This window comes from Malaclemys terrapin, chromosome 1 (assembly GCF_027887155.1).
Source record: "Malaclemys terrapin pileata isolate rMalTer1 chromosome 1, rMalTer1.hap1, whole genome shotgun sequence".
NCBI classification, from domain to species: domain Eukaryota; kingdom Metazoa; phylum Chordata; order Testudines; family Emydidae; genus Malaclemys; species Malaclemys terrapin.
Genome location: NC_071505.1, coordinates 64171792 through 64196374, shown reverse-complemented (window position 1 = coordinate 64196374; position 24583 = coordinate 64171792). Strand labels below are relative to the sequence as shown.

General features: G+C 41.3%; 1 protein-coding gene and 2 long non-coding RNA genes across 4 annotated transcripts; 1 reads left to right on the top strand and 2 right to left on the bottom strand.

Moving 5' to 3' along the window:
• On the bottom strand, positions 1-20095 carry DYRK2 (dual specificity tyrosine phosphorylation regulated kinase 2). The gene is made up of 3 exons (XM_054025935.1): positions 19184-20095; positions 18374-18510; positions 1-6111 (listed from the first exon to the last, which is right to left on the bottom strand). Exons 1-3 carry the CDS (start codon positions 19236-19238, stop codon positions 4510-4512), a joined length of 1794 nt encoding a protein of 597 aa, XP_053881910.1. The 5' UTR covers positions 19239-20095; the 3' UTR covers positions 1-4509.
• On the bottom strand, positions 13139-17844 carry LOC128835987 (uncharacterized). The gene is made up of 2 exons (XR_008444724.1): positions 17783-17844; positions 13139-13446 (listed from the first exon to the last, which is right to left on the bottom strand). It is a non-coding gene; the product is annotated as an uncharacterized LOC128835987 (long non-coding RNA).
• LOC128835982 (uncharacterized) lies at positions 18457-22746 on the top strand. Of its 2 annotated transcripts, none has more exons than XR_008444722.1 (3): positions 18457-18534; positions 20421-20538; positions 21058-22746. It is a non-coding gene; the product is annotated as an uncharacterized LOC128835982 (long non-coding RNA). The 2 variants fall into 2 exon arrangements; XR_008444721.1 differs by lacking the exon at positions 18457-18534 and adding an exon at positions 18791-18995.
• Positions 22747-24583: the final 1837 nt, after the last annotated feature.

The window sequence follows — 24583 nt, the reverse complement described above, 5'->3', positions numbered from 1 at the left end:
AAAAGTAGGACATAAAGTTTTATTCTGAAATGATCTCTGGCCACAACAATAAACTGTAACAAATATGCTTCAAAACAGTCTTACTCCTGTCATCAGCTGTACAATACATACAGTATCATAAAACTGGCCACTAGGATTAAAATCCACTACAACATATTTAATGTTAAGTGGCGACAGCAGCATCTCACAGAAAATTATACAAACATATATACACAGTCCACATTCAATCATTTTTCACGTTTTCAGTACACACAGTTGCAGCATATTACAGTCACGTGTCTAAGTCGTTGCTCAATACAAACCCAAGCTACTGCTTAGACGTAATTGTAGCAGTTGAGCCGAGTAATTACAATTTGTAGCAGAGATGTACAAGCCCCTACAAACAATAATTCACAAATGCTTTTTTTTTTATTTAAATGCTACCGCAGCATCAAGTTGGGCAATATTAAAATCTTTACTGACAGCAAGAATTAAAAAAAAAAGAAAGAAAGTCTCCTACTTGCCAGAAATATTCTTGATGGGGAAAAAAAAATGTTACAAAAATGGAGAGTATAAAATAATGCACACACGTTCCTAAAGATTCAAATATAGCCCAATGCTACTTATGTCTAAAGTGTTTTAACATTCTTATGGAGTCCTTTATCACTCCAAACCACCCACCAAGTTAAAAGTGGCTTAAGTGCCTTGCACCCAAATTGTAAAAATCCCTGGCCATCTTTATTAGAGCCAGGCACATATAAAAGGAATGCACTTTGGTTCATACCAAATGCCCTGGGATTAAATCACACTATAAAATTAAACAGTTTGAGGTAAATTTTTACAAATACAGTTGATTTCTGCTAGTGTTACCATAACAAAAACATATTAAAAAAATCAGTCTGATGTTAAGATACAACTAACCATGAAGTGCCATCTTTAACCCCTTAAGCAACATAGAAGTTACTACAATAACAGAATGTTTTATCCAACATAGTGTGATTGCCTTATGTTTTCTATTAAGGCCTTGAAAACGAACAGGATGTTTTAAGATAGATATAGCATTTAAAAATAGATTTCATCCTTATTATCTAGTATTCAAAGGGTTAAAGAGGCCAAGATGTCTGCCCTACAACATGGCATTTATAACAAAAGGCACATTGTTAACACCAAGAGCACAATTTATCCTGTGTTGTTAATCTACACATCTTGCATCACTCTGTTGTTCCAATACACTTAAGTGGTAATGAACACTCCAGTGGTGCATGAAACTGAGCCAAATGAGACTGCAACCAAAGACAAGACAACACTGTGCTATTACTAAATCTGAAAATAGCTCAGACATCTCTAGACAATGGTAACATGTGAGACTAAGCACTGTTTCCAAGCCACTTCTATCAGCCTAATTATCAGAGCCCTTATCATTAAATCACATCAAAGCAAGAGGCAATATCAGTTTCTTCCCCCCCCCCCTTTTTACATTTATAAATAAGCTACAATAACAAGAGCTATATCACTAAAATCCATAATATAGCTGCTCTTTTAAATGTAGAGGAAGTTTACTGTATTTGGGTTAAAAATAGCTCCGCACACTATATTTTGGCTTAAAAGTTTCCGGTAGCATTTATGAATAATGTCAATCACAAATGCATTATTGGCATTTAAAAAACCAGTTACATGAAAAATAAAATGTAGTGGTTTTAGTCTACTAATGACCCAAGAACATTATGCATATTTTCACCTTAAATTTACATTAAAGGCAAGAACAGGTTCCAATGTTTAATTTAAAAAATATATGGGGGGAAATAATTTTTTCTAACATAATGGAATTCCTGTTTTATCCCTTGCTGATTTCCTAAACAGCTGGGGGGTAGGAGCTTAACTGGTTTATTTTACATGTAAATAAATGTTTTTCCAGACCTAGAAATTACCAATTGTCAATCACCAGATATTTAGATTCCAGAAGCCACTGTTACCTATTTGTATTATATTTCATTTTTGAATATGATTCCATACATGTTTATATATTGCACTTCCACATATTGTATAAAATTGTTTACATTTAACACTTTCTAAATAATTTAAAATTTGACTAGAGGCAGGAAACTATAATTTTAAAAATATAGTAAGAAAAATTAGTTTATCAGTGTTCGAATGTTTAAAGTTATCAATCATCAATAAACACCAACCTTTATCAGGAATTAATTTTCAGGATTTCTTTGTGTACTGACTTTTTGGCAAATAGTTGTATTATATGTTTCCTGAGAATAGTGCCATTTCTTTTCCATACCCCGCCCCCAGAATCTTAAGTTAAATAAAACGTACGTTGCTTTCTTTTTAAATGAAAAATCTGAATGAATATGAATGAGAACTTAACCGGAAACTTTCTTGGCCTCTCTGGGGACCATGCTTTAAGTATTTTTAATAACTTTTACAAGTAATTTAATGCAATCGGTGCATATAAACATTGTTTTAATAAAGTTATTGAAGTTTTATGCAACCCACCCAAACTTCTTGTTCTGACATCCGCAAATCCTTCTAGATTATGTTCTACTTTCTTCAAAATTTCCTTTTCATGTACTTTATACATCCAAGGTAGATCACGGTCATTGCTTGTTACATAATACTGATTTTACAAACTGTTACTAGTGAAAACATATTACATGTGTCACCATTCTCATCCTAACTCTAGCGATCACTCATTGAAAAAGATTATCTTCCTTCTCTGAGTGCAGTTTTAAAAAAAAACAAAACAAAAAAACACACAAACACAAATCTACTTAAATTTCTACTGTTCCTTCAAAGTTCTCTTCAGCTACCATGCTAAAGATTAATTCAAACTACTTATCTTTTCCTTAATGTTTTTTCCCTTAGAGATGTAGTGCATCAGTTTCTTTCACTGATTAAGTTTATGTCTTCCAATCATTCCATTGAGGAAACAATTAACACTTGCAGATGCTCACAATTAACAATCTTCAGGTTAGTGGTTTTCTTGTCTGGTGTCTTGTTTTCTAAAAATTAATAGTTATCTTGAAGGAGCAAAACAACATTTGCCATTGTACACTGATTTGCTCTGAAGTTAAAATGTGCCAAAGAATTCATAATCCATCAGACAGATTATCTGGAAAAAAAATCTGTGAAATTTGTGTTGCATTAACAGTCTGGAAGATACAGTATGAAAATGACAGAGGAAACAGCTCTGAATGTGTGATATAGGGAGGGCTAGCTACACTTAAGCAGTGAGAGAAGAAAACATGAGAAAAAAAGGAAACCAAACATGAATATAGGTTGTACACCTAAAATTATGTGCAAAATATTTTGCTTTATATAATTTCATCTATAGAAAGTAGCTCATCTGTCATGTTAAGTTTTAGAGGAACACACGTATTCCCACCTTCATTTATCCTCCCACTGTCTGCTCATCTCTCTCTTTTATACATAGTATGAATGTCAATTTTAGTGCTGGACATGGCTTCTTCTTTTTTTTTTTGACTTACATTTGAACATTTGTTTTAATCATTAATGTTGTTTTTTCTTTTCAAAAAATCTATAGGATGTAGCTATATCATTGTTACAAAATATCATTTTTTCGAAGCTACTATATGGAAAATGAAAACATGCTATGGCCCCAATTCTGCAAACACTTCCACAGGTGCTTGACTGTACTCATGTGACTAGACCCACCGGCATCAAATTAAGCACTTGTGTAAGTGTTTGTAGGATCAGGACCTATATCTGTAAATGAATTCAGAGAAGGAAGAGTATTGCAAATCTAACCCAAGGACAGGGGTGAAAGTAAGATAAAAGATTTACCAGTACAGGGGCCTGGCTCTGGGCCCCCAGAAGGGCCAGGGCCTCAGGTGGAAGGGGCGGGACTGGAGGGGTCAGCCTCCCACAGACAGCTCTTCCACACTGCCTGGCCTGCACCACCCGGGGCTCCAGTGGCAATTTAAAGGGCCTGGAGCTCTGGCCGCTGCTGCAGTAGCGGAAGCCAGGAGCCCCTGGCCCTTTTAAATCACCAGGCTCTGGGGCAGCTGCCCCTTTTGCTCCCCCGTTGGCGGCCCGTGGGGGGGTGGGGGTGGGGCAAAATGGACAGTGATGTTAAAGCGCTTTAATGTCAGCTGTGTACGGGCCGGTACCCTGTACCGGCCCACTTTCACCTCTGCCCAAGGGAAAACTAATATGGACCATGCGGAAAAAAATGGTTAACACCTTTGACACTAAGCTGTAATGCATGACAGTTGTGTTGTAACCAGTGGCCTGCCACTGATGTTTATTACTGTACCACACTAATTACAGTAAGGCTAATTGTACTTTAGAAAACAAACACTTTTAAAAATAAGTATAAAAACTTAAAGCATTGTCCCCATATTTTTATAAAAACAAAATCAACATTTCTTACATTTAAAATGAGTGCTGAAAAGATACAAATGAATAAAGTTATTGAGCAAATAAAAATCTGAGCTACTATTTCTTACGAATAAGGCCCAGCAATGTAGAATTCTCGTATGACCAGCATTGGGTTATTCAAACTCAGCTAACGAGTTTTGGCAACACTGTTCTCTGCTGAATATTCCCATTGGCATCTGTCATCTGTGCCAAATTAGTCCTAAGTTTTGAAGCCGAACTTGATGTTGGAGGTAACTTGGAAATTGACGTTATAGCACCAGTGCTTTCTGTTATTCGTTTTGCCGATGTCTTCTCTCCAGTTGGAGGCTTTGGCAAACGTCTCCTAAGCCAGGGATGCCGTAAAGCCTGGCTGGGTGTCATACGTATAGCAGGATCCCACTCTAAACACTGTTTTAAGAAGTCAAGGAAGAGGGGATCATCACATCCCTTTAACGCGTTCCCCCACTCTCGGCTCTCTGGTGGGCCACGCAATTTTCCCCTTCGGGAGCGGCCACCATTGAGTATTATAGAACCATCAGACAACGTGGTAATGGTACAATAACGGGGATAACCTTTAGAGCTCACAAAATTTTTGGCTCGTTTGGATGAATCCAGTAGTTTTTGGGAGGGCATGCCCAGTAGCTCTATCATACAAGCCAGTTGGTCCCCTTCATCTTCTCCAGGTAAGAGCGGGTAACCTGTTAAAAGCTCTGCTAGAATGCAGCCCAAGCTCCACATATCGATAGGCATCCCATAACGAGCACCCAGGATCACTTCCGGAGCACGGTAGAAACGTGACTGAATGTAAGTATAGACACGTTGATGCTCATAACAACTAGAGCCAAAATCAATAACTTTAATACCACTTCTACCCTGTTGCTTCAACAGAATGTTCTCTGGTTTAAGGTCACAGTGAATGATTCTATTTTTGTGCAAAGCATCTAAGCACTGTAAAATAGAGTGGGCAAACTTACGGACCAATGGCAGGCTGAAGCCCTGAAATTTGTTTTTCTTTATTAGCTCGTAAAGATTCATGCTCAGCAACTCAAATGTCATGCAGATATGGCTGCGGAATGTAAAGTTTTCCAGCATGTGAATAACATTCATGTTGTTATCCTTATCCTGTTTCCTTAGGTGCTCCAGAATTCTAATTTCTTCTGCGGCTTGGCGGTGGAAACGTTTTTCATTTCTCACCATTTTTAACGCCACATGTTGATGGGTCTTGTGATCATAAGCCTTCACAACTTGCCCAAAACTTCCTTTCCCTATTACTTTCAGGACCTCATACCTGTATGCAATATGATCATGGGGTACTTGCACGTAAGACCCCTGGTCATCATCATAACCAGAATTGTTTGGACCTCCAATCACACCTGGCCGCTTCTTTGCATTTGGACCCAAAAAGTATATTTCAGGGTAATTGAAAATTTCATGATGCTCAAAGGTTGTTAGTTTTTGCATGTATTGCTTCATTGCTTGCTCTGGTGTCATAAAGGAGGCTTTCACCTTCCCTGTTCCATCTGTCGATTTTAAAGAACTGGAGCTCCCCTGTCGTCTATGAGCACTGTCTATCTGTCTGTCCGGTACCACTGACAATCCAGATTTGCTTACTGCTGCAAGCCCATTTGGTTGTGTTGTTAGAACTGTCCTCTTGTTGCTATTATCTTCAAACAGCTGTTGAACCTGAATCTGTCCGTGGCTACCAACATGCAGGTGCTCATTCATTGTGTGCTTATTGCCTCCAACCTAAAATTCAAAACAATATTTTTCCAATTAGAACATTCAGTTCCACACTTTTTTTAATGTTTCAAAATTCCTTCTTCTATCCCCCACCAGGCCGAATTTACTTAAATTAACCATTTTTCTAAAGCTACTTACAGCTAGATTAAACATATGACCAATATCCCATGATATCTTTCGTTACTGGTCACATTTTAAAGATCTTAGAATCTCTTATACTTCTAGACCAGGGGTAGGCAACCTATGGCATGCGTGCCGAAGGCAGCACGCGAGCTGATTTTCAGTGGCACTCGATCCGGGGGGCTCTGCATTTTATTTTAGTTTTAAATGAAGCTTCTTAAACATTTTAAAAACCTTATTTACTTTACATATAACAATAGTTTAGTTACAGAGGGTCCTGTGGCACCTTTAAGACTAACAGAAGTACTGGGAGCATAAGCTTTTGTGGGTAAGAACCTCACTTCTTCAGATGCAATAGTTTAGTTATATATTATAGACTAATAGAAAGAGACCTAAAAATGTTAAAACATATTACTGGCACGTGAAATCTTAAATTACAGTGAATAAATGAAGACTCGGCACACCGCTTCTGAAAGGTTGCCGACCCCTGTTCTAGACTTTCCTCACTGTCATGACCATTTCAATAAGAGGTTTGTAACAAGGCAAACAAATAAGAGGTTTGCAACAAGGCAAACAAGGGTATGGTACTATCATGGGCTAATAATTTCTTCAGAGAATCTGTAAGGCAACAGCCCAGTAATATCAAAAAATATGCTGGAGGGAAAATAAACTTGACTTCAGAGAATACAAAGTAGCAGTTTCAGTTGTGCTTGAGATTCACATCATCTGGAGGAACTTCTATTGATAAGGCACTTGTAGTTCCCCCACCTCTACAAATCGTTAAAAATCAGGATTTTAACTCCTTCCAAAATTTGGTGCGGGACAAAAGCTGTCACGTACAATTTTAAACTGAAGGGAATGAGTTTTGACATTTCAAAAGAAAAAAAATCTGGATGTTATGAAAGTGCAAGAGATTGAGTTTAACATTTATAGAGTCTATAGCCACAATTCCGCAATGCACTTACATCAACCGGACTTAAAGCACATGCTTAAGCAATTTGCCGAACTGAGTATTGTATTTGTATTACTATAGCACCTATCAGGATTGAGTGCTGGACACTGTACAAACACTAAACCATAAAAAAAAAAATCCATGCCTCAAAGAGCGTACAATCAAAATCTATTTTCCACTCTCTGTAATTAAAAAAATTAGGACTGGTTTTAGAAATTACGTTTTGTTTTTTTATAGATTGTATGATGGACTAAGCATGAATCTCAACCATTTTCAAACAATAAAATATGTGATCAGAGTTGTGAAAAGCAACTATTTACATAACAGAGAAACAAGAAATATATAAGCAAACCCTTGTTCCTAACACTGATATCTTTTTAATTTCTCATTTGCTCTATGTGGAGGATATTCTCTCTCGTAAAAAGGGCCTTAAACAATCTGTAAATACATTAATTTCAAGCTGTAAAGTAAAATGATTAAAATAAAAAATAACTTTCTGTAACTTTACAATTCAAATTCATCCTTAGAGTAACTCAACTGAAGTCAATGGAAGAATAAATTTGAGTCTTAGAGTAAAAGGGTAACAAAACTAAGTTTTAATGTAACTAATTAATTCAAATTACAATAATAAAAATGTAGTCAATGGAGTTACTTGTGGGATGAGCTTGGTTCTAAGGACCTGATTTTTAAGTGGTCTCAGAGCCCACAACTCCCAATGACTTCAAGTGAAGTTGTGGGATGCTCAGTACTTCTGACAAAGAGGCCTTAAGAACTGAAATGCATCTTCTTCATTCCTGCCTGTAATGACCTTGGATATATCAGTTATAACAACGTGGGGTCTGATTTTTCTACATTAATTTATTGGAAAAACTTGCAAGGATAAAATAGTGAAGCTAATGATATGCAACCCTAAGTGTTTAAGATTCATTTACAAATACGGGTTCTAAATCATTAACACAACCATATCAATCTTTGAAGTCAATTTCACAACTCCAATATCAAGACATGGGCTGTGAATGATACTCACTGATTCATTTAAAAAATATTAGTCAAACCAGAATGCCAGACTACCACTGTGATATTACTCATGTGGGACATAAACAAAATAAAGGCATTGTCTTTGGTTAGTTTTCCATTAATGTACTGGACAAAGATTACTGGGTGAATGTCTTGACAAAATCTTGTCAATAACAAACTTTCAGTTTTTACCAGTAACAGACACTAAAAAGTAGAACAGAGAGGAAAGATGGTTTTGCAGTTAAAGCAATGGACTGGGACTTTGGAGATCTTCCAGCTCTACCACAGATTTCCTTTAATCTCTTTGATGCCTCAATTCCGCATCTGTAAAATAGGAAGGAAATACTTCCTTTCTTCCACTCTTTGACTGCTTGTCTATTTAGAGTGTAAGCTACTCAGAGCATGGACTGTCTTTTACCACGTGTTTGTACACTGCACCAATAGACAAAATGGAATACCACTCTTGGTTGAGGCCTCTAAATTTTACTGTAATAGAAATAACTCATCATTCTTTCAGCTTGGTCTTACACAAATGTGTGAAGAATTCTCCTACCATCTCACTACCTGACTTATCGGCCTCAAAATTTATGCCAAATCACTAACTAAAAGTGCACTAACGTTAAAATGAAATTCAGAAATGACTAGAGTAAACTCTGATTTCAGGCAATGTTTTAACTGCAGAGGAAAGGGCTTCCCCAGGAGAAAATCCCCCATGTAGTGCACCGTTAGCATATTACATTATTTTATTAAGGGTTTTACTCTAATATGACAGACATTTCTTTGTAAAATCATTCGTTTCCCAAAAAGCAGACAACCTGGATGCAAGCTTTATGTTTTGATGATATTCTTTCAGTTTGCACATCTTAAGTTTTCATAATATGAAAATCTCTAGAGTTCCTGGGGATTCTTTCTGCTGAGTTTATTGTTTTTCTACATACATTGTGACTCAGATCTAATAACAGGTCTATTTATCTAATAACAGGTCTATTTTATTTCAAGATTGTAACTTGACTGCACATGTTTATTTGCAAAGCCATTTGGGCCTGGGCAATCAAATCTGACTGATCTTAAATGAAGTTTTACAACACACTGGCATTCAGAGCAAAGGAGCTTGTATCATTCAAGCATAGTGGAGAGATATAGAATATTGAACTAACTACCTCCCTTGCTTAAATTCTCAGAAACACCATGAATTAAACCACCAAGAAGACTTAACTGCCCTGTGAACCCTCCGGACAATTCCTCCAGGTCATGTTTGAAGAATATTGGTGTGGCAGGGTCTGAAATGCTGCTCTGTTCCTGAGCATGCTATACTTCTTTGGTGGGTAAAGAGAGGACTTCAGTCCACAGAGCTATCAGGAAGGCATATTTCACAAGCACTAAATTACTTAGAAGGTTTCTTGGGTTTGGGAGAGGGCTGCGGGGAAGGGTTCAGAATATGTAGAATTAAAAGACTGTATAAATAAGAATCACATAAAAATGTGGCATTAGTGCAAAGTGCAGGTTGCAAATACTAAAGCCAAGAAATCGAAGTAAAGATTTCTTCTGCAACATTAATTCAACCACATTTTATGATACACATTAACAACAAAACCAGAACATACTTAAGACAGGAGTAGAAAATACTACTTATGAGCAATGAGACTGAGATGGTGTTGAGGAAGAAACCATCTCTCTCAGAATTTCTTTAAGTGCTCAATGCCACAATCTAAACCTTGAATTCATTTTAGTTTTTTAATTTGATTCTCCTGGATTTAAGGACTATTTGGCTTATGCATTTTACAACTACTGTAGGTTTCACTACAGGATGTACATTCTTTGAACTGTAGTTATTTGTCTTATACCAGGAGTTAAAAAAACAAATCAATTTATCCACTCACCACCAGTAGTGAGTAGAAATTGTTTCCTAATGAAGCTTTCAGATAAGCTTTCCAAATCTTAAACAATATAGTTCTGCCTTCCTGAGCCTTTAGGCAGTTTCAGTGTTTCTCCTGCTGCACATAGGTTTTCTAAGCAGATGAATGAAACTACCAAGACTGCTCAGTTTTTTTTACTGCTTCTCATTGGATTCTAGATAGTATTTAAGCTGCTGCTGAGCAGTCATTCAGTTTTCACTCAGCTGCTTCTTGAGAATTTCAAAATGATTGGACTGAATCTTACGCTTTTATAGCGAGTTCAGCTGAACTCCGGTTGTGCTCCATTTTCAACAAAAAACTGTCCAACAATAAGAAATCAAACCTACAAAGACATTTTGAAAAGAAACATTGGACGTTTGCTGAAACTTATCCAGCTGGTGATGAGAGGAAAAAAGCAGTAGAGGAGCTCCGACGCAAAGCAGAGCAAACAAGATGTACGTTTGCTAAATGGATGAAGGCACCAAGTGGAACCACTACTGCTAGTTTCATGGCAGCTCAAGAAATTGTAAAACGAGGAAAACCATTCACAGATGGAGAATATGTAAAAGAATGTTTCATTAAAACATCCAAGCACCTCTTTGGCGATTTTAGAAACAAAGATGAAATAGTTAAGAAAATTAGAGAAATGCCATTATCTGCGAAGACTGTAAAGGACAGAACTATTAAGATGGCCGTAGACGTAATCAGCCAGTAGGTTAGTGACATTAGATCAGCACCAGGTTTTTCTATTGCCTGCGATGAGACGTGCGATGTGAATGACATCATTCAGGTTGCCTTACTCGGCAGATATGTTAATGATCAAGGTCCTCAAGAAGAGTTGATCACGTTATTGCCACTCAAAGGACAAACTCAGGACGAAGATATTGCATCTGCTGTCACTGAATGTCTGAAACAAAAAGATATTGACATCAACAGAATAATTCCTATTGCTACAGATGGAGCACCAAGCATGAAGGGGGCACACAAAGATTTGTTTTTTTTACTTAAAAAAAGTATGGAGCACGATGTAATTTCATTTCACTACATAATCCACCAGGAGGCACTGTGAGCACAAACATTTCCAGAGGACATCTCTAAAGTAATGGAAATGGTCGTGCAGATTGTTAACAAAATAATGGCAAGCGCTCTCAATCATGGGCAGTTTTGCGAGCTTCTTCAAGAAGTTAACAGCCAATATTCTGATCTTCTCATGTGTAACAAGATAAGATGGCTTTCCAGAGGTGCAGTCCTGATGAGGTTTGCATCATGTCTTGAGGAAATTAGGGTGTTCCTCCAAGAAAAGGGCCTTAAATATGCAGCACTAACGGATCCTCACTGGCTGCAGAAATTCAATTTCATGGTGGATTTAACTTCTCATTTAAACGTGTTGAATCGGAAGCTACAGGGAAAAGGAAATACTGCAAATTCGGTTTTGGAAGAAGTTCTTCCATTTGAACGAAAACTGCCTTTGTTTGTAAGGGACATTTTGATGGGCATGTTAGTGCATTTCCCAACACTGAAGCAATACAAACAAACAAATGACTGTGACATTGACGTTAGGTTCCTTGCAGAAACAGTCATCAAAATGCAGGTTGCATTTGCTGACCAATTTCACGAATTCAGAAGGGAAAAGTCCACTTTGTCATTTCTGTTGAAACCGCTTGAAGCTGACACTTCTGCATTGAATTTTTTAGAATTTGCAGGAATCGACTGAGCGCAATTTGAACTTGAATTAATGGACTTGCAAGACAAGGATTTATGGAATTCAAAATTGAAAGATCTTGTCCCTGAACTTGAAAATCTGGAAAGGCAGAAATCCACCCTGGGGCTACAACCCAAGTGGTCTGAAATGGACGATCTTAAATGGCAAGACAGATTATATTCAACGTTTGGAATTGTCTACCGGATACATACAGTCAGCTGAAGAAGTACGAATTTGGGCTTCTCTCAGTCTTCAGTTCAATGTATGTCTGTGAACAAGTGTTTTCCAACATGAATTTCATCAAAAACAAACTGAGGAACCAAATGCAAGATGTTAGTCTTGAGTCCAGCTTGAAAATGAAAATAACGGCATATTCACCGAACATTGAGCAACTCTCTAAAGATGTCCAACAGCAGAAGTCACATTAAAAGTATTGGTGACTAGTAATAGCTTTAATATGTTTGTTTATTATTAGTTGATAAATTCTAACTCTACAAGTAGCTTTGCGTGTGATGCGGCTCTCGAAATATTTTGATCAAAGACAAAAACAAAAAAATGGCTCTTCTTCTTTGAAAGGTTGCCGAACCCTGGCCTAGCAGGTATAATTCTCTGGATAGTAGGTGCTGGATATTTTTTTCAAGATCAGACTTGTAGAACTTACAGGCTTCCCTAGTGAAGCTTGTAAGTTCAATGAACCACACTTAATGGGCCTGTGGAGCTATAAGGGGCTATACACTTCGTAGTCCAGCAGTGAACTGCTTGTTGCACTCACAATCATTTCATCTGACAGTGTAATCCTGAGAGGTTTATAAACTCCTTCTGCTTCTGCAGATGAGTTTGTAAATTCCTGTAACCAAACAGCTACCGAGCTATACATCTGCATATACCTGTGCAGCATATACATCTTAATAGTATGTTTTCCTACACACATTTTCAAAGTCATAACTTTTTTTATAGGACATTTCTTCTCACACTTATCAAAGCACACAGTGTTCACTAAACATTTATCTACATATCATGCCTGAAGTTGAAAAATTCCTCTGCTTGAGTTATTTGGGAATATAAATTACAAAAGAGAAAAAAATAAAAGTAAAAATGTTTTCTCTCTTTACCATTTCATAATTCTAAATTGGCTGCTGCAAACCTTTATTTGTTCATGTTATGGAAATGGGTAGGATGGGGTACAAAACATCCACATATCCCCTTCAAATAGAGACCCATCACGGAAAAATTCAGCCCAAAATAAATGTATGTTTCTTAAATGTATCAATGTGTGAGGACAAGAGGTTTGGACAAGAGGTTTCAAGGGAAACTGTTCTACCACAAACTGTTCTACCACAACTATACTAGTTGTAAAATACTTTAATAGTATAAATTGTGTCCAGTGTTTAAAACCAAATGGGACTGATTAGCAATCGGTTATACATGTGTGGACGATACCCAGTCAATACATAAATCTATTTTAGGATTTTCTATTCGGCCCATCACGGTAGGATCAGGTATAAGCCTTCTCCATAGTAGTCCATAAATCTTCCTGGCATTTTCACTTGCTAATTGCATTTCCTAGTAGCAATGTGGTGCTCTATGTAGTCAACACAGAGGGAATTATTTTTCATCTTCAGTTGTTAATCTCACTTGGTCTCAGGCGCTGTACCCTATAAAACCATGCAAAGGAAATAGTTGTGCTATAATTATTTACAATGAATTAATTCCACCAAAGCCCAAACAACAGTTTATGTTGTCATCAGAACCTCAAAATGATAAAGTGAATCATATTAAACAAGCGATATGATGGGCTGACAAAGGCTCTGATTGTAGAGATGATATCAAGTAGAACCAGGATTTGTCAATCTGATGTTGCAAAAATAGGTGTGTGGGGGGGGACATTTTGTAAAAGCAATAAAATACTTTTAGAAAGACTGTTACACAACATACTCTTCTCTCTAGGTTAGGTCAAGGCACTTGGCTTTCAGCCTTTTTGCTCATAACACACCAGAGACATATGGGTATCAGGTGTAGCACACTTCAGTGCTCATTTAGCTGCTTGCAACACAAGTATGCATATGTATGAATGCCTTTTTTTTTTTTTTTGATAGATGGATTCAAGTGCTTCTGTGCTTCATAACTTCTAAAAATATCTCCTTATTAGCCAATATTATACCAATTTAGCAGCATTATTGAAATGCTTTTGATTATTATCATGTGTTTTACAGATCTAAGACAAAGTGTCTGCCCTGAAGAGCTTGCACTTAGTATTAGATATATTTAAAGCACACACAATTTTCATAGCATGGACCCATCTTAATAAAGAGACTGTCTTACGAATGTTTCTCTTCTCATTCATGATTGTACAGACATTTCCACTGAAATTCACATAACATGAGCAATTGTGGCAATGAGAGTAACTGATTATATGGAAAAGTAAAAGTAGGACAGTAATGTATTTTCAGCTGTCTTAATGAGATTTAGCAAGGACAGTTAGCAGCATGTGACCAATCAGCTCTTCATGGACCCACAGTTTGGGAACCTCTGTTATACTGTGATTTAAGTTAAATGTTAGGATTATGAGTTGAGGCAAAAGAATAGGGCGTAGATGGAAGATGTTCAGTAATGGAAAGCTAACTAGAAAGAGGGAAATTTGAGGAGAGTCATGAAGAAGGAGAACAAAGTTGCTTGATGCATTGTAGAAGGAAGGTCAATCCAGTCCTCGGTACTGGGAGAAGGAGACAAAGAATTGCAGTAATACAGGAGAAGCTGGCAGAGTGGAGTGTACAAGAGTGGGTGCAACAGGTAATAAAAGCACAGATGTAGATGGGGGCAGAGGGCAGAGATAAGAAGCTGGTAGATGGACCCTGTAGGACACAAAGGGTTGAATTAGTTCGAAATGAATATATAAGGTCATGTAAGGTTCAGTCTGTTGGCAGTAATAGGAAGGCCTTGAAAGAATATAGCCTAATTGGAAAAACTGGACCTGAAAGGTAACTGATAAGATAATTGTGGCCTTTTCTTCCTTCTATGAGGCATAATAAATAATACGGAAGGATTGTGTGTGTTGAACCAGCAATAACTCCAAACTGGCCACAACCTGGTTTTTAGCTAAGTTAGAAACAATGACATCACTTGTTTGATAAAGGGTGAACTCTTTAAGGGTTCATTGATAATAGCAGCCTGATCAAGTTGGAGCTGACCAGAATGGGTCCAAGCACCCCTAAGGTTAGCCCTTTTGTGAGTATTATGATCAAATGCTCATAAATGCTTGTTATTGTACGGATGTATTAAACTGCATTTAATTTAGGCTTTTTAGACATGTTTAGAGCAATTGTAGAACTACTATTCAGCCATTAGATTTAATAAAGGAATTTATGGTGAAACTGGCATTGTGGCAGTATTCTATATTAATAATTCCAACAGACTCACAGAGGGGTGGGGATTTACATGATGAGGGCAGCAGGTAAGGAAGATTATCTTTGTTGCAGCATGTTGATTGGATACAACAGTGGAGAGATGAGAGACTGAAGAGAAAAAGTTACAGTAGTTTAGGCGAGAAAGGAAGGATTTTGAAAGTAAGGAATAGAGAGGAAAGGGCAGATTTTGGAAAAGAGAAGGACAAAGAGGAATCAGTGATGCTCCCATGTTTTTGAGCCTAACTGACCAGAAAGACAGTGCCAGTATCAGTGGAAATGGAGAAGGAAAGAATTAGGAGGAAGCCACGCACTCTTTATAAACAAAACAAAAAACAAAAAAAAACGCACCTCTACCTGGTGCATACACAGCAGCCTGTCTGGTTAGCAACACAGATTGCCATGATTACACAACCTCTGTCCTCATCTTCACACCTCTACTTCTCTGACCATGATCCCCCAAGAAGCTATACTACAGCAACAATTAAATTGTTGACCAACAAGGTGGGAGACAGAATTTTGACAGGAGTTGGACCTAGATTACTTAACTCATTCCTGTAAGAGGTAAGCATGACAATGGACCTCTTCACTTTCAGAATTAAATGCAAAACTCATTTCTTCCTTTGATAAAGTCTTCATATACACAACACACTCAAACCCAGTAAACTAGCCAAGCTACTTCTCCTACAGTCTGGGAAGGCAAAAGGGAGAGATTGTTATTTTTATTTTTAGTTACTTGGGAGGCACTCAGACACTGTTGTGATGGGGGCCATTTAAGTAAACAGATAGAGGGAGGGAGAACAGTTCAGATAGAAAGATGAGAAGTTCCATTTTAGACATGACGGATTTGAGGAAACAGTGGAACATAAAATTAAAGGGATTTTAGTCAGTCAGTGTTAACTAGGTCACTGGGACTACTGTTCCTAGAATGATCATTTAACAGACATATCCAAATGGGTTTTAAAGTTACAATCCACTATTCTAATGTCACATCTGATTCTTACTATAAAAAGTTATGTTAGCATCTTCTACCAACCACAAAATAACAACCTACAAAATTCAAAGAGACAGCCTGCAATATTTCTAAAACAGTATTCAAGGCTAAATATGTTGTGTGTGGTAGAACCTATATCCCAAAAGCACAGATTCTAAAATCAGAAGTTATAAGGACCCGAAAACTAACAATACCGGTGCTTGGCCACCCTTGTGCATTAAAACCCCCCACCAGATTGGGGGTCTGTACTGTCAAGACTATGTCCCAACTCTGTAAGTAGAACTATGCAAGTGGATCACTATATGCTCATGCAGAGCCCCAATTAAGTCCAGGGGGCTCTACAAGAATGGACACACGAGTCTTCACAATCATTACTTATGTTTTTTGTTATTATATCTTATGTTCTGTTCTTAAAAGGAAATTTTAAAAACTGCCTCTAATTCTTTTTAACTCAATCAGCACTTCAACTCATTCACATATGTGTAACTCAGAATAAAATTTGGCATTTGTATTTGTGGTCACATACTGTATTTTATGTGTATAGTGATATTGATTTTGCGTTTGCAGACACAATTTGTAGATGATCACACATTCTTTTTCAGTGCACCCTAAATGTATTATTTCATTAAAAAAGACTATTCTTATTGTAAATGGCCGATGCTTTTAACACAAAAGCATAGAAAGTCAGTGCAACCGTAATATCCAAATGCAGTTTCACCTTCCATCAGCCCATAATCACATTATAGTTTAAAGCTCTGCCATATGTTTACCAAGATAGCATGTGAGCATCCAATAAAGTAATCATTAGCTCAAAGCAAAATATTCTAGCAATGTTTTTTAAATGATACATTTTTCACCCATTTAAAATCTATGCAATAAAAACATGAGATATTTAGTGCGAATATATAATCAGATAGCCCTGCCTATCCACTCAGTCACACATTAAGGAGAGATATGCCCTCTTGCATCCATAAATAGTGCTACACTTGTGAATTTCCATTCCAACGGGATTAGCTAGAACTGGAAGATAAGAGACCTGAAAAATATAAATCTCCTTCAGGTCAGGCGGCACATGCTTCTTTAGGTACTGTGCTGCAGCAGCTGTGTCAGTCTTTCCTCCACTTACTGCCCCTGAATTCAGTAATAGTTGTTACCCTGGGAAAGAGCTATCAGTCTGAGGGCAGGTCTTCACTGGGGGGGGGAGTCGATTTAAGATACGCAAATTCAGCTACGTGAATAGCGTAGCTGAATTCGACCTATCGGAGCCGACTTACCCCGCTGTGAGGACGGCGGCAAAATCGACCTCCGCGGCTTCCTGTCGACGGCGCTTACTCCCACCTCCGCTGGTGGAGTAAGAGCGTCGATTCGGGGATCGATTGTCACGTCCCGACGAGACGCGATAATTCGATCCCCGAGAGATCGATTTCTACCTGCCAATTCAGGCGGGTAGTGTAGACCTAGCCTGAGCTAATCAGACAAATGAGGAAAGAGCAGATTTCATTTCCCACCATAGGTAAAGGCCGTCCTCTAATGACAGTGACTAACCTCATTTTCAAAACAATGTCATTTCATGGGAACACATGTACCAGCACAGACCTTCCATGAAAATCCATGCAAGGTGCCAGCTTCAAAACCAGTCACGCAACATTTAACCAGACCCTTTAAAATGAAATGAGCAGTGTTTATGCATTATTCATTTTACAGATAACAACCTGGTAAACCCTCCTCCTCCTCACCTCCCCCACCCTTACCCCTTCACAAAGGACTCATGGAGGCCAGGGATTCTATCCCAACCATGCAAAGTTCCAAGTGACTCAAAAAAGTACCCTCAGCCCCATTAGCATACCTGTTGAAACCAGGCTGGTAATAGGAATAATGAGACATGATGAGACAGGCAGGATAATTAATAGGGATCCTACTGGCTTCTGTCCTTTCTAGTCTCATTCACAGCTCTCTGGCAGACGGGCTGGCTGGCAGCCTGACTGCACCTAGCACATTTATTTCTATTAATACGAAGGGGGGGCGGCTGGTGGGAAGTTATTGTATTTTGAGAATGAACATGCTCTGGCGCTGCAAATCCCCAGGCATCACGGGGAGGATGGGGAGGGTCCTATGGCCTGCACAGGGTCGCTGCAAATAGATCAAGCCAGGCCTTTGCCCCCTGCCCCCACCATTCCCGGCTCTCACCGTGTGGGCGGTGTTGCTGGACCTAAGCGGCGGCAAGGCGATGGGTGATGGCGGGCCGGTCCCAGCTCCCGTCCGGGATCCCCCGGCTCCGATGCCCGGGGAAGACTGCAGCTGGCGGCCACTTTCCCCTCCCCTGCCTGCAGAGGAAGAGAGAGCAGACGGTGAGCGAGGAGAGGAGCCCGGTGGGGCGGACTTGGCTGACAGCACGGAGGCTGGGAAAGGAGGGGAAGCCTCCTGCCACCGCCAGACTCTGTTTTGCAGACGCTGAAAGCCCTGGGAAGCGGCCCGCAAACGTGGCACAGCGGAGGGAGCAGGAAGGACCGGGATCGGGCCCCGCGTGTGCTCGGAGCTTGTCAGCCAAGCGCAGCCCTGCGGCCGCGATGGACCCCGCCGCCGGGCACATGCCAAGGGGCAGCGCAGCCTGGATGGGCGCCGCCCGCGCCGTCTGGCCGAGAACCCCCCCCCCCCCCACGCAGCCAATCCGATTTCCGCCGCTTCCCTTCTTCCAGATCCCCCCTCCCCACCACGGGGATCCCGAGCCTGCGGGGGGAAGGAGGAGGGCGGCGAGACGGGCTCGGATCCGCGCCCCTCCGGGGGTGAGCGGCAGCCCTTGGGCGAAGAGGTAACACTGCCCAGTGCTGGCTTCCCTCCGTGCCCCGGCCCAGGGCAAATCATTGTTCCGCCGCCCCGCGCCGCTGGGGCCGGGAGGGCAGCGGGCTGAGCCCTTTCCCCCGGCTCCCGAGCAAAGGCCGCGTGTCCCGGCTGGCCGGGCGGGCTGCTCCCGGGCTCTGCGCCCTGCCTTCTCCTTACCCGCCGGGTAGGCAGCTCCCGCAGCCGCGCTCGCCGAGGCTTTCCTGGCTAACATGGCCGCTGGAGAGGTGGCAGAGGGAAAGGCATGTCACGGCTGCTCCGCTCCGCTCCTCCTCGGCCTCTCCGGGCGGCGGCGGCGGCTGCCTTCCCTCTCCGATCAGCTCCCCTCCGGCCCACGCTCCGCTGCATCCCCCCGGCCCGGGCCCGCCGGACAGACCGCAGCCCCGCTAGCCTCCTTCTCCTCCGCCAGCAGCGACGCCGCCGCCGCCGCCCCTGCCCAGGCACATCAGCTCCCCGATCCCCTCACATAGATCACAGCGAGATCGGGGGAAGGCGGCCGGCCAGGACCCTCCTCCCCCTGCACACACGGAGCGATAGGAACAAACAGCTCCGGAGGGGCAATCTCCGCCCCCAGCCGCTTCTCCTCCCCGCCCTCCAAACCCCCACTCCCTCTTCGCCCGCCTGGCCCCAAACACCGCCACTTTCACTTTCAGAAGCTAAGAGCCACACGGGCACGCCCCGAAATTCCCAGCAACCCCAAAGGGGAACCACTCCCCGCCCCCATCCCTCCCTCCCTCCGCTCCTTCCCTTGCTCCCCAAGGGCCTGGGCTGGGCGGCTGCGGTGACCATCTCCTGCCTCCTAGTTTGTGCAGGTCTCCCCGGGGGAGGCAGAGCTCTCCTGACATGAGCTGCAAGCCAGCGGCTGTTGGCCGCAGCTCGCCATGCAAAAATTAGCAACCCTTTCCCCAATGCCAGAGAGAGACTTCCTGCCTGGGGCAAGAAAGGAAAGGTCTGGCTCCCTCCCTTCCTCTTCTCTATCTGGCAGTGGAGGAAGGGGTGTACCTAATCCAAAGAAATAATTTCCTTCCCCCTTTCTCCACTTGCCTGACTGAGGGCAGTCAATTCTGTGACACTCACAAAGGGTGACAGCTACAAACTATTTTCCCCCTTCTCCCCCCCCCCCCAAAAAAAAACCATTCTCAATCACCTGCATTTGGATGATGAGCAGAACCCATCATCTGGGCTCAAACCTTGAGAGCGTCAAGGTGGTCAGGGCACCAATGGGGAGAGGACAGAGATGGCAAATAGAAGTGGATGGGGTTGGGAAGAACTGAAACAATGTTGGGATGACAGTGGTACCAACTATGATTAGGAGGTTTATGTCATGGAGGTCATGGAAGTCACAGAATCAGGGATCTGTGACTTCCAGAGACCTCCATGACATTCTCTGCTTCAGCCACAGGGGCTGCAAGACTCTGGAGCTGACAGCCAGTGGAGGAGCTCTGGCAGGGTTCCAGCGACAGGTGACAGCAGCGACAAGCGACAAGAGACCCCCTGCAAAGTTCCAGCAACAGGTGATAGACTTCTGAGGGGGCCCTCCTCACATTTCCAGAGATGTGCAACAGCTCCAGATGGGGAGGGGAGGGGGGCAGGAGCCTGGGGCAAGCAGCTGGGTTATCCCGTTTTCTCTTTGGTAAATATGGTCACCCTGCAGCTCCTAGACACTGTGGGTGTAGGGGGGGGGGGGCCTGCAGCTTCCAGCTGCTGCAGGCAGAGGGGGATCCCCACAGCTCCCCGCCACCACTGTGGTGGGGGAAACCATGGAGTTGCAGCAGCAAAAGTCACAGACAGGTCACAGCTTTCGTGAATTTTTGTTTATTGCCCATGACCTGTTCATGACTTTTACTAAAAATCATGACAAAATCTTAGCCTTAACTATGAGACCTCAGAAAACACTGAAGCAAAACTAGAAGAACAAAGGAGAAGGGTCTGGAGGAAAAATAAACTGAAACAGAGTCCTACTTCTATGGCAGTTATATTTTAAAAAAACCTAAATAAAGTTGTATAAATGCTGGTGTCTAACTACCATTTAGGACTCCAATTGTGCCAAAAAGTGGAAACATTTATACAAGCAATGAAACTGCACATCAGCAGCACCCAAGATGACAGTCACCATGGGAACATTATCATTTCTCATAAAACGCACTGATAGCACAGCAGTTCAAGGAATGGTCACGAGAAGTGCAGGATTACTATATATGGAGAGAGAGAAGTGTGAGCAAGATAAATATTGAGGTGAAAAAGTAGCTAGTTTAAATTCAATCCAGATAAGAAAGAAATTATGCTGATATGAGGAAAACAAGGAACTAGCAGGAGCTCTGGTCTTACCTTTATGGAAGATGTCTGCCCTGATTGCCATGATGAGATACAGCCTTGTGCTCCTTCTGGGCTCACTGGATCTCCAAAACACCCGAATAGCAGAAATATGGCTTTTTCCAGTTTCAGCAAGCTAGGAGCCTGCACTCTTTCCTATCAGGTGATCAATACCAGTGCCACTTTAAGGCTTGCCTACTGCAATTTGTTCAGCATTGGACTACTATGAAGGCTACATAGAAAAGTCAGCTGGTTCCTTATGCAGTGAACAGCCATTTAGATAAGTCCGACCAACAAGAGCACATCACATTGGTGCTTGATCCTCCCATCTGGCTCCCTATGCAATTCTACATCCATTTCAAGGTTTTAGTGCTAATCTTCAAATATTTCAATGGGCTGGGGCCTAGATATCTCAAAGATTCTGTGCAACCCAGCTTGACAGCTGAGATCAATGGGCACACTGTGGCTGATGGTGTCTTCAGTGAAACTGGAGATCAGAACAAGCCTGTCATAGAACACGGTGCCAAACACTTCTACATATGCCTTACTGCAATGATGACAGCTTTTTTTCCAGGAAAAGAAACAAGAATGAATATTCCCCTTAGAAAAATGGTGGTGAGATCACGGAGAGCAGGAGTGTGTTATCTTTGTGGACGAAATTTTGCATATCTTGTGTATTTGATGGCTGCATGCTAGATTATGGTGATGGTACTTTAGGAATGACAGGTAGAGAGACAATTCTTCAGAGGTGCTGAGCACTTGTAATTTACATTAACTGCAACAGCATCTCTGCGGATTTGGCCTATAGAGAGGGAGGAGGAGGATGAAACAGTTACAAATGACACTGTAAGTGGCAACACTCAACAACAACCTCCACAAGCATAGGCACACATATTTGGAAGGAAATGTGAAGCATAAAAGAAGTCAATAAAAGAGCCAAGCTGAGGCTTTTGAACAGCACACAAGAGAGCATGGGGGGACAGCATAACCCAGTGACGAGGGTCACAGCTAAAAGGCAAAGCAAGGACCTCTCTTCATTCCTTATATACAGATACCTGGATATCCATCCAGCTGTGTGGCCACATTTGCCCCTTTCTGTTGCCGGGCAGCTGCTTTTGCTATCGAGTTCTGTGGACACTGCAGTGCAGCAAACATTTGCTGTTCCTTCCAAACCAATGTTGAAAATGCTGGCGTGGACAGGATCAGCCAAGTTCAACACCCATCATAGTAAAGTATACTAGACCCTGGCTGGAAGAGACTGATACAATACTGAGAGATTAGAAGGAAAAGCTAATCAGAGTTTTCTTAACCCTATCTCTTGTTCCCATACAGTCCATTGCCTTAATAATGAAAGAGTAATGTTCCCGTCATCCCATGTATACTAGTGTGTTGTTGTGTGGTCATGAGCAGTAAATTATTTACAAGGAATTTAGAAAAAATAGCATTGAAGCATTTGTTTTTAAAACAGATATATGAAGATCCTGGTCTCAGATAATCTTGCCGCTCTGGGACTTACAGTGCTCAAGCTCCACTGCAGATGAGAATGCAGACAGCTGAATGGGAGGCAGACACTATTGGCGCACAAGGGCTCAGCACAAGGGGTGGCCCCAGATTCATTATTAAGGGAAGTAGGAGCAAAGGTCACTGACTGGGAGGGAAGTGGGGCAAGAAGGCCACTGGCTGCAGAAGAAGAGGAGAAAGGTAGCTGGCTGCCTGGGAAGTTGGGCAAATTGACCACTGGCTGTTACAGTTAAAGTCTTAATCTGGTAAACCGGTACACAATCTCTCCAAATGCTTGGCCACTATTAGTCTAAATCACAAATGATTAAATAATAAAATACAGCTAAAATTCTATCTTAAAACCACAAAACCAAGATAAGCTAGAATCAGGAAAGTCGGCCTCTTGTATATGGTTATTGCTGATTAGATGGTACATAAAAAATGCCATTATAGAATTCTCCACCAATGTCCCAGTACAGCAGGGAGAGATACAGAGCCTGATTGTCTGTTACATTATAGACCATTTGATCCTCTCCTGTGGCACTATGGGGTTATAAAACTCATTGATCTGACTATTGAGGAATTCCCTCCTAACAAGAGAATCTGCCTGTGGCACAAAGGTGGAGTGATAGCGCTCTGCCACCCGCAGTGTAGGCTGCTTGGGTGGGAAGCAGGGACATTGCTGTGTTCTGACTATTCTCAGCTGTCATAACAGCCCATTCTGGCCATAGCCAGCCAAGCATAAAGTAAGGCTACTGTAACTTATACTGGGGGCTGAGCCCAGAATTGGGGAAGTACAAAAGTGGCTCAAATCTTCCTTTACTACTAACCCTGCCCTCCCTGCGCATGCCGAGTAGAGCTTGGGGAGAACAGAGAATCTGGACTGAATTTCAATGCTAGATCTGAATTGCCTTAAGACCCACTCCTGATGCCATTGAAATGTCTGGGAATTTTCTTTGGAAGCAGGATCAGGCCCATCCTTTCTGAGTCGTGTACATTCAAATCCGTAGTCCACCTTTCTTTCCAACATCTTATTTTCCCAACACAAAGTCCATTGCAGCCAGGGTTAAGATTATATTTCAACACAATTTTGAAAAATGGGGTTGTTTTTTGTTGATATAGGGGGAATGTATAGCATCAGACAGGAAAGTATTGTATTTGGAGCGCCATTGCCAGAGAACTGCAGAAAGTGTGTTAGGAAGCCCCGGAGGGAATATAGTACCAAGTCATTTGCAAGGTTCAAATATCTGCTGGCACTCATAAACTACTCCAGCTACGCTCCACTCCAGCTACACTACATTCTCACAGTTTATGGTGTTTTCAGCTTGCACTCTGAACACATAAGCTGCCACTTTTATTATAGCATTAAGATACAAGGTTTTTTTTATTGGTCTATGAATATACCCCTAAAGGCATGCTCTGAGGTACTGTATGAGACTGCAGGCCGAATGGTAATTTCATCCTTATATTATTAAAGCTATTTTGTGAAGCAATTAAGCTTCCAGTATACTTGCATCTTAGGACAGGTCCACCATCCATTACTGGAAATGCTTTGCCTCCTCCCTAGGTTACTCCAACATTTCTAAGTCTCTGTTTGCAGATTTGCTGTATCGTTTCTGGAGTCTTATAGCATTAATGTTCAGTTTCACACGATATGTCTACACTGCAACTAAGGCCTTGGCTACACTTACCAGCTAGTTCGACGGCTGGAAATCGAAGTTCTGGGTTCGACTTATCGCGTCTAGT